At 38.3% G+C, this 13,295-nt stretch overlaps 1 protein-coding gene across 1 annotated transcript in view; it reads right to left on the bottom strand.

Annotated features, from left to right (window-relative positions):
- Window positions 1-13,295, bottom strand: part of TENM3 (teneurin transmembrane protein 3) — a 334,852-nt gene that overhangs the window by 306,755 nt on the left and 14,802 nt on the right. Inside the window, exon 2 of the mRNA XM_067297935.1 lies at window positions 12,887-13,165. Coding sequence (XP_067154036.1) covers window positions 12,887-13,165 — 279 coding nt within the window. The remainder of the gene's footprint in view (window positions 1-12,886; window positions 13,166-13,295) is intronic.

Below are 13,295 nucleotides of genomic sequence, written 5' to 3'. Positions count from 1 at the left end.
TTCAGGCTAACCTACGAGCCTCAACTGGCAGGTACGGCCATCTTCTGACAACTTAAAAAACCATGGAGGAATAACACAAATATATAAAACTGCCTTGACAGTACCAAGAGGGCAGATGGCCCTGGCATTGCAGGCAGCCTTGGAAGCATAAACCTCTGCAGCCCTGGAAGCGGTAAATATCCTTGGGGCCCTGCAAACAGGGAATTTATGAGTTGGATAGAGAGTTGAGCGAACTTAAGGGGATACAGAAAAAGAGTAATAAAAAACGAATCCCTGAGTTTATCTTCTGTCTGAGAGGTCATCAACAAGCAACACTCGGGTGAAGCAGTCACAGCCATTCCCTCCATCCTGCGAGGGCAGTCGCTTTGACTTTGACTTTACGTTTGCTCCCTGTAGGAAGTCGCAGAAGGCTGTATTTTTTATGTGATGGAGGTTGTTAGATATGAAAAACCACAGGCATATGGACTCCCTCCCTGCTTGTTTCTACTCTTAACCCAATAGCCAGCAGATCCCAAAACATTCTCCATGAATTGCAGTTTGGGATAAGATAGGAACATTCTCATACCTCAAAAAGATTGTCTTAAAAGCAGTATTCTTACAAATTGTCCTCCAGAAAATGACTAGTGCTGTATAAATTTAATCAGTGTCTGCTGCTGTCTACCAGATCCTGAAAGCTTTAAAATACATTTTCATGTATAAAGAACTGATGTTAAATTTAAATGACAACTTTGTTTTTCGGCATCTTGGAGCTTTTCTTTAGGAACAAAAAAGCTTGTGGCTATAGGTTCTCCCCACTCCTCAGCACTCCCTGCTGTATTGTGACAGAGCTAATCTCAGTTTTCAATTAACAACAGAAAAGAAATGAGTGGTAAAAAAAAAGTTATATCCTCAAAAATGTAGACCAATTTGTCCATTCATCCATCCATCCATTTCTTCTCTGCAACATCTACACAACATAGGACAGATCTGGTACTGGGATTTCTGGTAAGATCCCCCATCACTTTATAGTTGTGACTGGAATCGATGAAAGGCAGCTGAGGCAAAGTACAGCTAATCTAATGAGCAAATGTGTGTCTGGGAACAATGGGCTTCTATACTCAACCCAACTTTTATATCAAGTTTTTCTGTGAATTTAGTCAACATTCTTTATTTTAATTTGATTTTTCTGAGAAAGATTTTCCCTAGCACTTATGTGTTTTGGGAGCGCAAATTCTGCTACAGCACATGAGGATTTAAGCCCTAAATCTCTAGGGCACTTTGCACAATACCACTCTATCTGTAGAATGGAAAAACAAGCATTACCTTCTGTCTTCTAACTACTCTGATATGAGCTAAAAGGAATATGCCATACAGCAATTCTGTCCCTGCATGAACTCCTCATTTACCCAAGGCTCAGGAGGCTAATATAGCCTTATCATGACTTTAGGTCAAAAGATCGAGTCTAATGGACCAGTGGAAGGTATTAATTTCAGAGCTCACGACCCTTAATTGAGAACAGACGGTGCCTAGTCCCTATAAATTTAAAGTCTGGGGCCTGTTAACAAAAGCATCTAATCTCATCTCAATTGCCATGAGCAGCCAGGACCCAGCAATACTGAGTTTACAAAACAATACAAAAACCTCCTAGAACTCCACTGGAAGCAAACAAGCAGCAAAGACAGTTAATGAAAAAGATGTCATATGTTCTTTATAGCTAAAGTAGTTAAGGGAATGAGCAGCAGAATTCCCCACTGAGCGCAGCTTTTAAGCAATTTTAAATATATCTCCTTATAGAACATACGGCAATCATGCAATGAAGAACTTCGCAGCTTGAACAATTCTGGTTAACTCTATGTGGAAGGAAACTGGATACTATCCATCTAACCAAATATTGATGACAAAGACCGTTCTTTTCAAAGTCATTTTGACCTGGATATCTTGGAAACCTTGAAAATTCAAAAGGGCTTCAAAGATTATAAATCACTTTGACACACTCAATATCCATCTTCAAAAACAGGCAGAAAAGACAACTCTGAAACCTTCTCCAAGAATTTAGTTTTGCCAAAAAGGATATTAGACATCTAATTTCTGCTATTTTTATACAAACTATAGAGATGGTCAATACAGTTTGGAGCTGGTCAAACCTACAACAAAAAGCAATTCAAATTTTGTACAGAGACAGAGCAACCCAAATTCTTTAGACTATCTGCCACAGGTGCAGACTGAGACTCCACAGCATTAATCATCAGTAATTATGTAACATATTTTATTCATAAATATAAAGCAATTTATAAAAGTAGGCTTTTCATTTTTGCATTTTTCCCCCAATTTTCTCATTTTGCATTTATGAAAACCCAGCCACAGGAAAAAAGGTGTTTCTCCAGCATACAGTAAGTTAGTGGCAGAGTGCGTAACAACAGAATAACTTTCCTTTACCTGTGGTCATGACTGCCCATAGATTCACTGTGGAAATGCTTACAGTTTCTGGATCATTTGGAGAAGTAGAAACTTGCCTTTAAGCCTGTATGTTTAATCCATAACAAAACCACGTGTAAAAGCTGTGAAAATATCACTGTAAGAAGAAGTTCTGTAAGCATAGCCATATATATGCATGCATAGCCATATACATAGATACATGTGTATATATTTGAACACAAAGGACAAAAAAAATAATCAAAATGTAGTGACCAGAGCAGTCAGTCTGGTGTCAGTGTTTACTCTGTAGTGGCCTGACAATCTGAAACAAGAGTGTTTCCAGTCAGTTAACTCCTTTTATGTTGCAAATACTGCTCAGGAGGTGGAAATGCTTAGAGTTTATCTCAGATGCATCTAGTCAGCCACCACAGTACCAAGAGAGATTCACCAGTAGCAGCCCAGGCCTAGCACAGTAACTGCACAGGACCTTCAGACCCCCAAAACCTAATATTTACCATGGATGCCCTGATAGAAGATACAAGAGATGTGTCTTTTAACCATTTCAGTATAAATAATTTAATTCACAATTAATCAACACAATTCCTCGTCATCTTTCCTAACTCCTAATTGTTCTTTTACAATAGTGAAACTAAAATAAAATTTGAAGCAAGATATAAGTCTTTTGCAAATTCTCAAGTACTTTGTAGAATCCTGGACTAACCCACAATGATCGTAGCAGGCAAAGGCTCTTCCAATGAAAACTTTCCAATAGGAAGTTGTATATATACACATATATATACACACACACATGCACCCCTACACAGGTGTAGGTGCATAGGAAATGAAGGAAGTGGTGCCTGGGAAACAAATATTACATGTAAATTATATCGTAGATGACTTTTTCAGTTTAAGTTGCTTGCAAATGACAATGAACCAGACAATCCCTGACATTTTTTTTTCATTTTTATTCCAGTGATAATTACATCAATAAACCTGATTCAGCAAATCTGTTCCTCTCTAATTCATTAATTAAAACAATTTACTGCTACCACTGTGATTTTTCAAGGACATCAAAAACACTTTCCAAATCAAAACAGCAGAGATCATCAGTTTATAGATGTGCAAAGCATGGGTTTGCTTTCATGTCAACCTCAGAATCAAAAGAACACTTACAACACAAACAGAAAAGAGCTGTTGTTAAGATTTCCTTGAGTAAGCACATCTAGAAGAATGCATTTTGTTTAGGGGAACTGAACAGCAATATTTGTATAGCGACCTTAAAATGAGGGAAAAGAACATCTACCAGAAGTTAACCATTTACAATCAGAAAAATAGAACAAGACATATATATCAGTATTATAGTAAGTTAAAAAGCAACATTTCTACAAGCTTCATTTTCTCAGCACAATGTTTCTGGTTTATTAATATTTTTATTTTGCTCTTCTTACATTAAAGTGCATGATAAAATAACTGACTCATAGAAAATAACATCAGAAAGGAACCAAAATAGTTCTTGAGTCCATCCTCTTCCACAAAGTAGGACTGACAGGAATTAAACTGACATTTTAAAAATGTTTTTGAAAATATGCTAGATGATGAAATATTCACACCTTCCTCAGCAATTTCTTCCACTGAGCTATCCCTGGACTTTCACCATTCTCCCCTATTTATATTGCTTGCTTCTTGTCCTATCTGCAGGACATATGGGCAGCAGGCAAACTTTATAAGGGCAGCAAGATCTTTGCCTATGCTAGAAAGCACATTCTGAATTCTCTCAATCATTTCTAAAGTCATATGCTTTAAACCTCTGATCATTCTTGTTGCTGTCTCTCTATCCTGGCGGTGGGCTGGCAGTTTTGGCAAAATGAGTCCCAAAAGCAGCCACAGAAGTTCTGTCTCAGCAATGCCAAGTGCATTAGTGGGATTAGTTCAGGAGTACCATATACCAGAGACATGTAACAAGGTTGTGGAAGAAACCCTCGCATATCTACAGAAAACACAGCTGACACATTTTTGTGATCCACTATGCCCCACAGCTGAAGGCTGCCCAGGAGGGATACAGAAACACTTGGCAGGCCTGCAGGGCTGGGGATGGGAAAGCCAAAGCTCAGCCACCGTTGAAACACACAAGAGAAGCAAAGGACATAAGAAAGGTTTCTACAGGTACATCAGCCAAAAAAGACAGAAAAATCCAGGCTGCCGATGAAGGGGGGGTCCTAGTGACAAAGGATGTCCACATGTTGTCTTTGCCTTTACTTTGCCTTTACTGGCAGGGTCTGCTGTCAGGTCTCCCAGATCAGCGTGCCAGTGGACAGTCAGAGGGAGTAAAGCACTGCCTCTGTAGGGGAAGATTGAGCTGTTAGGCACCACTTCAACAAACCGAGCATACACAAGTCTGTGGGACCAGATAGGAAGCATCCACAGGTGCTCACAGAGCTGGCCAATGTCACTGCAAGGCCATTCTATATTCTTCAAAAGGTCATGGCAATAGAAGGAGGTTCCTGATGACTCCTAAAAGAGAAATGTCATGTTATCTTCAAGAACTTGAAGGAGTATGGGGGGGACTAGAGACAGACAGCCTCACACCAATTGTCCAGGGAAGATTATGGAACAAATACTGCTGGAGTATTCCTGGAGCCCTATCGAGGCACATGGAGGATATGTGATTGGGAACAGCCAGCGTGGATTTACCAAGACCAAATTGCACCCAAACAATCTGACTGCTTTCTATGATGAGATGACTGGCTCAGTGGACAAAAGGAGAGTAGCTGATGTTGTTTTCCTTGACTTTAGCAAGGCTTTTAACATGGTCTCCCATAGCATCCTGGTAGCTGAACTAGAGAGAGGGGGACTGGATGGGTGGGCTACAAAGTTCAATGGGTGAAAAACTGGCTGGATCATCAGGCTCAAAGAATACTGTTTTCAAAGACCAACTGCTAGCCAATATTAATGGCATTACTCAGGGTTAGTACTGGGGCTGATGCTGTTTTATGTCTGCATTATACTTAACATGTTCATTAGTGACCTGGATGGGATGGAATGTGCCCTTAGCGAGTTTGTTGACACCAAGTTGGAGAGAGCGATCTACACAATTCAGGGCAGGATTGCCTTTCAGAGGGACCTCAACAGGCTGTAGGAATGGGCTGACAAACTCATGAAGTCCCCTATCTGGGTCAGAATAACCTCATGCAACAGTACAGGCTGGGAGCTCACTGGAAAGCAGCTTTGTGGACCTGGGGAGTCCACACGGACAAGCTGAACAGGAATCAGCAGCAGCAATGAGGACTAATACACATACTGTCACATACTTGGTTGTATTCAGAAGAAACTAGTAGTGTGTCATTGGAGGTGATTAGTCCCCTCTATTCAGCATCTGAAGACCACATCTAGAGTACAGTAATCAGTATAAGTAGGACATTGTCAATTAGGAATAAGTTCAGCTGAGGGCCACCAAGATGGCTAGAAAGCTGAAGCATGCAACTTGAGGAGATGCCAAGAAAGCTGGGTTTGTTCAGCCTGAAGAAGAGAAGGACAAAGGTGGAAATCTAAATTTTGTCTTCCGCTACTCAAGTGGTGGCTATAGAAAGATGGAGCTAGATCTTCTTGGAGGGAAGTAAAAGGACAAGCAGCAAGGTCACAGACTGCAACAAGGGAAATTCTGATTAGATATACGGGAAAAAAAATTTACAATGAGGGTGGTTAAGCACTGGAACAGGTGCCCAGAGATGATGCGGAATCTCCATTCTTGGAAATTTTCAAAACTCAACTGAACAAGGCTTTGAGCAACCTCATCTAACAGCTCTGAGCAGATAGCTGAACCAGATAACCTCAAAAGGTCCCTTACAAGCTGAATTATTCTATGATACGCTAAAGGACTGATCTAGCCACTTGTCTTCCTTGCATTTTTGAAATTTGATTATTTTTACTTACATGTAGGTCTTTGCACTTGTATTTATTGAACTGCACTTTTTCATTTGAAATTATTTCTCCAGTTTCTCATCCTGCCCTTTAAAGTGTACGCAATTCTCTCCAGGTTGCAGTGTTCTATTACATTATCCAAGCCATTACGAAAATCTATGACAAGCTATGTGGAATACTATTTGATTCAACTTGCCAGTTCATGAAATACTGATAATCATTCTTTACACATTTTTCCAATAAGCTGCACAATTATCTTGTAATAATGAACCTAGACCATGTGTCTCTAAATATAGGATGTCAGGACTGAAACAATGTCAGAAGCCTTACTAATGTCAAAATACCTATTACTGTCAGCATCTACTGCTTGTTCCCTATCGAGAAGTGGCTTATATTGTCACTGAAGGAAATTAGTACAGCTCAACAAGATTCATTCAGAACAAACACATGCTCATTGTTATAAGGCACAAACTTTTTAAAAAAAATTTTTGTTCTAGGATACTTATCTAAGTGATTAGACAGGTTCTCCTTCCCTCGGCCCTTCCTACATCTTTTTTTTCTGCCTGCCAGAACCATATCCATCCTCAATGATTTCTCAGAGATGAATCATTAAAAGCTCAGAGGCTATAGGTATTGTATATATGCAGGATGTACTTTATTTACTTAAGTAACCTCTAATCCTTTTCTGATGGTGTAAATGTTAGCTCTGTGATCAGTTACCCAGGTAGCAAATGCTGAAGCAAAAACAACCACAAGAAAACACATCAGCAATGTGTTATCAGTCTTCCTTCACTATTGAGTAACAAATCAACTCTTTCTTTCTCATCTTAGCATTCATGTTTCTGTACAACTCTTTACTCTTGCTAATTATGACTCAAAATTGTATTTATATGCCTCAAACTTCCCAGTTGCATCTCTGTAAACTTTTATTATTCTCTTCCTAAGAAATCTGATCTTGCTTCCATTTTCTATGTGGTTCTTTCTTGAGATTCAGATCTGTGAAGAAATCCTAAGTTATGCCAGTCGGTCTTTAACCATCTCTTTCACCATTCTTTCACATTAGAAATGCTTGGATTTATAAACTTGACAACCAAAAGTGAATTCTCCTGAAATTTTCTTCTTAGATTTGTTTTTCTATACAGACTTCAATTTTGATTTTATTGTGGTCAGCTGTTGTTAAGTCTACAGTTCCTGCGCATCAGAAGATTTGGTTAAATGCTTTCAGGGGGTCTCATCCTCCAACCTTTCTGACTTGACATTCTGTACTAGACTCCCATCATGAAAGCATTATTAAGACAATCTTTTGGAATCTCACACCTTTCCTAAACATCAAGCTCAGTGACACTCAAACCTCTGAAATCCAGGTGATCCAAAAAAGTTTATTGGAAAATTTCAACTTAACTGTTCGCTCTTATGGCTACCACTAGCCAAGGGAATCACCAACGTGAATTTCAATTGCATTAACTGTGAATGCTAGGAAGATTTACTAAATATATTATGATTGCAGGTCTGCAGATGTAACAGAATCTGAAAACTGGCATAACTACAGAAAAACTGTGATAATATTGCAGAAAACCAGTGACGACTCCTCTTTTCTGTATAGATTTCAGTTCTGTGTGTCTGTAACCAAAAAAACCCATGTGTATGCCTATTTACATATTGAATATTATTTCAGAGCTGAGCTCTGTCATCAGTAAAACAGACGGATTTCCTGGTCATGAAATTTCTTAGCAGTAAAGCAGGATTTAAGAGATATTGGCATGCTTAATGAAGGGTAGATAATTGCTAGATGGAATACTGTGGGTAAGAGTGAAGAAGCTGTAAATGGTGGTATGGCAGTAAGGTGAATATTAATCCATCAGATATGTGGCTGTTTTTGATAAGTAGGCTCAGCATTTGCCTAGCAGGTACAAAGCAGCTCGTATTCAGCATAGCTCATCTAAAAATCAAGTTCTGTCTTAGCATAAAAAAGAATGTTAAGCAGGTGAAAACGTGTAACACTACTTTCTGAATGATGTGCATTATTTAAGAGTTCAAGTATATGTTACAGATGTATTGAGTTAGAGAGAGCAGATTTAAGATGTCTTGACAAATATCTTACCAATGCCTTTCCTGGTTTTCAGAGATCTGAATGTCAGTAAATTCACCATTCTGGAAGGACAAGAGAGTATTAGGTTCACAAGAATGCTATCTACAGAAACTGGCTGAAGACGGAGAGGAAGTGAGGAGACGCCGAAGCAGCTGACTAGGTTGATAATTTCTCTTTACAGAAATCCTCTGCAATGAACCTTCTACTAGCAATATCTACTTTTCTATACCTGTGAAAAATGGGAGACCAAATTTCAAAATATTGATCTACTTAATTCAAAATGATGACCTGAGGCCATGATCTCATAATCTCCTCTCCCTTTCTTTTTCTCTGTATTCTGCTACATCCTAATCTCTGATCTTTTAACAAATCCCCATTGGTGCAAAACTTTTACTAAAAAACAGAATAAAAAAAAACAACATTCTAGCTCTGTCAGAACTATTTTCTGTACACCAGATAAGAAGAGTTCTTAACTAGTCTTTGGGGATGCAGGCACAGTCAACCAGATGGCGTGGATCTATCCAGAAAGCCTAACTCTCTGTTCAAGAAGAACTGTCGATACAGCTTCCAAAGGGACAGAAGGTGGCATGGACTTGCTCAAGTCTTAAATGATTGAATAAAATCTTTTCAGAAACAATTACTGCCATAGCCTGAGCTTCAGGACTGTGGAAAAAGCGTATACAAAATTGGTAATAGCTGCAAACTTTACAAAACAAATAAAAACATAACTCAGTCAGGAGCTGCATTTTAGGAATAACTTGCTTTAATAACCTTATGTTTTGACTATTATCTTTCTCATGTCTCCTGAAGGCAGGGACAGCAGTTTAATGGATTTAAAAATAATTCTAATAAATAGGTAGATTCTAAGATACCTTAAACAAATATCGACCTTTTAAGCAAAAGGGCTATTTGAAGCTTGCCTATGGAAGAACTATTTTGCTAGATTATTTATCAATTTTAGAAGACAAGCTTCAGTAACCTCAGAACAAATTAACAACAAAAAGTTACTGGCAACCATGTAAAAGATGAGCTGCTTGCATTTCAAAGCTGCAGCTCCTAGAACGATTAATAACAAATTTCTTGATATAGCATTTATGAAATATGAATGCATGCATGTTGTGCCGATGCATTCCCAAATAACACGTTCTTTTCATCTCATTTTGCCTCCAAGAGAACTTGCAAGGGGAAGAGGAAAGAAAGCATAAGAAAAACATGCATGCTTATTGTGCTCCAATTGATACATCATATTGTACATGACACTGGTAGGTTGCCCAGATTAACAGATGCAAGTTCTCCTTTTGGGAGGCCGACATGACAAATCTATCAAAACATGATGCCAAAAGTCATAAGTGGAATTTGAATGAGAATCTCAGCGTAAAGAAGAAAAATATTTCTCTTTAGAATGATTTACCCAGCAGTAACCCAAGACCTTGAAGTGAGAATGCATCTATATTCCCTCATGTTTGGAAAATAGTTCTAATTTTTCTAAAAAAATTCTGTTGGTAATCATAATATATTATTAGTATACTTAAAATTTTGTGATTTAATCATTTGCAACAGATGTTGTAAAGAAACTAATTCTGCCAATATTATGCACAAATTTAGGTGGCTTTAGCAGGCTCTTTAGACACATTGTTGAGGCCTGAATGAATAAAAGTTATTATCTTCAACAAATTCTGTTTACACATATTCATGTAACTATGCAACTAAAGTTTTGCCTTTCTGAAGGAGATGCCATCTACTATGATTTCTAAAGAGCAAATAAACACAACAGTTATAAGGAAAGAACAGAAATCACGTTGCGCTTCTATTCTTGCCCTATTGGGGGGGTGGGGGGAAGAAGAAGTGCCACAAAAACAACCCAAGCACATTCAACAAATAGTTATAATTCTAAGTTCATAAACCTTTAGGATAAATTCTCACCATCATAAGTAGATCCAATAACTCCAATGAGGCCTGCTTATGGTAACGTACTAAAAACAGTGACTTGTTTGCCTGAGTGAACAGTCTGCATCACTTGCAGAATTGGGCCCTTTGAGGTGAGGAAAGTATATTCTGGTGTTGTGTTTTGATCATCACAACCCATTGCTCCTTATCTACTTTAGAGGTAAATCTCTTGCATAGAAATGCATTTCCTTGTAAAACAGTTCAATTGAAATTCAGTCAGGAAGCTTTCAAACACAGGAAAGAGGTATGAAGTGCATAGGACAGACACATTGTAATTCTAGCTCTGGTTTCAAAGCCGGGTCAGATTTGTCAGACTAGTACAGCTATTAATTATAGGCCATAAATTACCAGAACTCAAACTTGTAGTGTGGTCCTAAGATTGGGGAATGTGTGTGCCAGGATGATACTGTATCCCTGTTTTAAATTATATTTTCTATTCTATCATGAGCATTTAACATACTGAGTTCCGACTATATGTATAAAGTCACTTCTTGGCCGAATCTCCCATGTTCGGTGGAAACAAAATCCAGAGAAAAATGCCAAGAAGATTAAGTTTTTCACCACTTGTGTAACATCTCCATTGAAATGGAGACCCATGACATGGTCCGAGTTATATACGTTTCATAACCCCAGGGGACTTTCAAGCCATCAAAATTTCATTAGCCTCACAGCAGTCCCAGTACCTTCTTAATTGGGACTGCTGGCCTCCCTATCAATAAATAAATCAACTGTAATCCTTTTTAGTGACTAAGCTCTTCTTTGAAGTTGTATCTAAAACATCAGACACTCTTCTTGCATAAATCCAACCAGTGCAGAATGTCTTTTCTAACGTATTTGCAGTTTTCTCACACATTAAAAATAAAACATCCCTCACGGAGGGAGTTTTGGCATATTGTAACCAGACATTTTGCTATTTTTAAAATTGTAAAGCTCATAAAAAAATGTATCTGAAGTATTACATTTCTGAAGCAGTTGTCTCCTTGGTAATGCAGAATTTCCTTAGACAGCTGTATCTTTACATGTCTTATTAAAGATCATTAACCTAGGGTTTTACAAAACACTTGAGGGAGCCTGTTTCAGCACGGACCTTTCAGAAGGAAAACCGCAGGACTGCCCAACAACTTATTCTAGATCATTTGCAAGCAGAGAGATCACAACTCATCCAACACAATCCCTGCTTCCAAAGGGAGAGTGGCAAATAGTCCTACCCTCCTCTGTCAAAAATTACCTCTGCCTCAAAACAATTTTTCCAAATATGAGGCAAGAGTGTTCTTGGAGGGCTGTCTCCTCAGGCACACAGCATTAATCCCAACACAAAAATCCCATTTGAGACAGCCATCCTGCACAGGCGTCTTCAGTTGGAACCAGCCGCTGGGGAAAGGCAATGAGTATGAGTAATACCAAAATATAGCTTTGGTTTTGTCTTCTCAAACTGAAAGTAAAATAATTAATAGGTAGGGTAACACATCACTGCTTCTAGTTTAAGATAAAAATCTTTTTTTTTTTTAAAAAAAGAATCACAATTCATACACACTCACATTGCCCTTTGCCACAATGTGATACAGCTGTACCCAGAGGATAGTAATAAAATTGCCTTTGCTATTGTACAGCTGACAGGTTTAGTAAATTAATAAAAATGAAGTGCAGACATCTAGCAATAGCCATCACTCTAATTTTCATTTTTATGTTTTTTCTTTGTTCCTCTTTTGAATTTGTCACATACGATGTCAAATGTTAACAAAATAATCATATTTTAATATTAATAAAGCTGAAAACCTTCTGCAAATGTAAAGTTAAAGATCAAATGTCTTCTAAGATCCATGTGTTTAGCATTTAGCACCACGTCAGGTCAATTCACAGCCTCAAGTTGGGGTAAGAAATTTTGAAAAGCTTTAAAAATAAATCAGGCAATTGTATTAGCCTCTTTTCATTTAAACACTAAGCCTTAAATACAATGGTCATATCCCCACATCCTACGAAGCTGCTGTTTAGACTTCTTGTGGATTTTAACTGCACGGGAATCCAGTCCCTCAGGCACAAAGGACACGCTTCCCTCTTTACCACAATTTTAATTGCTCTCATCAACCAGTAAGTTTAAAGCATGAACAAATTTGTTTTTCAGTCACTTGAGCCTTGTTAATAAACTATTCTTTGTGCTCAATCATCCATTCTCAGATGCTGCAACTTCTCTGAGATGTCTTAAAGAGGAATTTACAAAGACATCTTTGACTGCTAGCTGGCCTTGGGGATAAACTTTATCACCGCTTACTTTTCTATTCCACAAAGGATAACAGGTGACATGGCCCTAGATAAGTCAGAGCTAGTCTTTTTTGTCATTAAACTTTTTCAAAATTACAGCTTAAAACATCACACTCACAGCTTGCATAATTTAGGACTGATACTACATATTGACTTTTCTGGGGGTGAAAGAGACTAAATAAATAGATACATAATTCAAGGTCATTCCTTGAATCAAGCGTCAAACAAAAGAGCATATAAAACATTGATTTATATACGTGCATACATGTAAGAACTTACCATTCTCACTGTCAGACTTGTTTTCGTGTTCGGTATCAGTCAGAGTGAGGGCTGAGTTGGAACGGCTCGATAGACAGGAACTGCGCCCTGACTTGACCCCCCTGCCCCAAAGTCTCATGGCATGCTCTGGAGACATCACTCCTTCATTTTCAGTATCAGCATCTGACCCTGCACTGATAGAGTAACCTCTGTGGGGGAGCCCCATTTCCGCACAAAATGCCAGTCCTCGACGAGTTGCTGGTTCACAAACTCCTAACTGCCTTAGGGTAAAATTCTGTCCTGATTAGGGGAAAAAAAGATAACAAAAGGTGAGAATGTTTTTTTTTTCTTTTAAAGAAGCTAAAAATAAAAATCTCTTCATGTGTAGAATTGTCTCAGGTATCACACAAGGTGTTTTGTCAAGACTCCC

Source organism: Apteryx mantelli, chromosome 5, assembly GCF_036417845.1.
Source record: "Apteryx mantelli isolate bAptMan1 chromosome 5, bAptMan1.hap1, whole genome shotgun sequence".
Classification (NCBI taxonomy): Eukaryota; Metazoa; Chordata; class Aves; order Apterygiformes; family Apterygidae; genus Apteryx; species Apteryx mantelli.
This window is presented reverse-complemented; position numbering and strand designations above follow the sequence as displayed.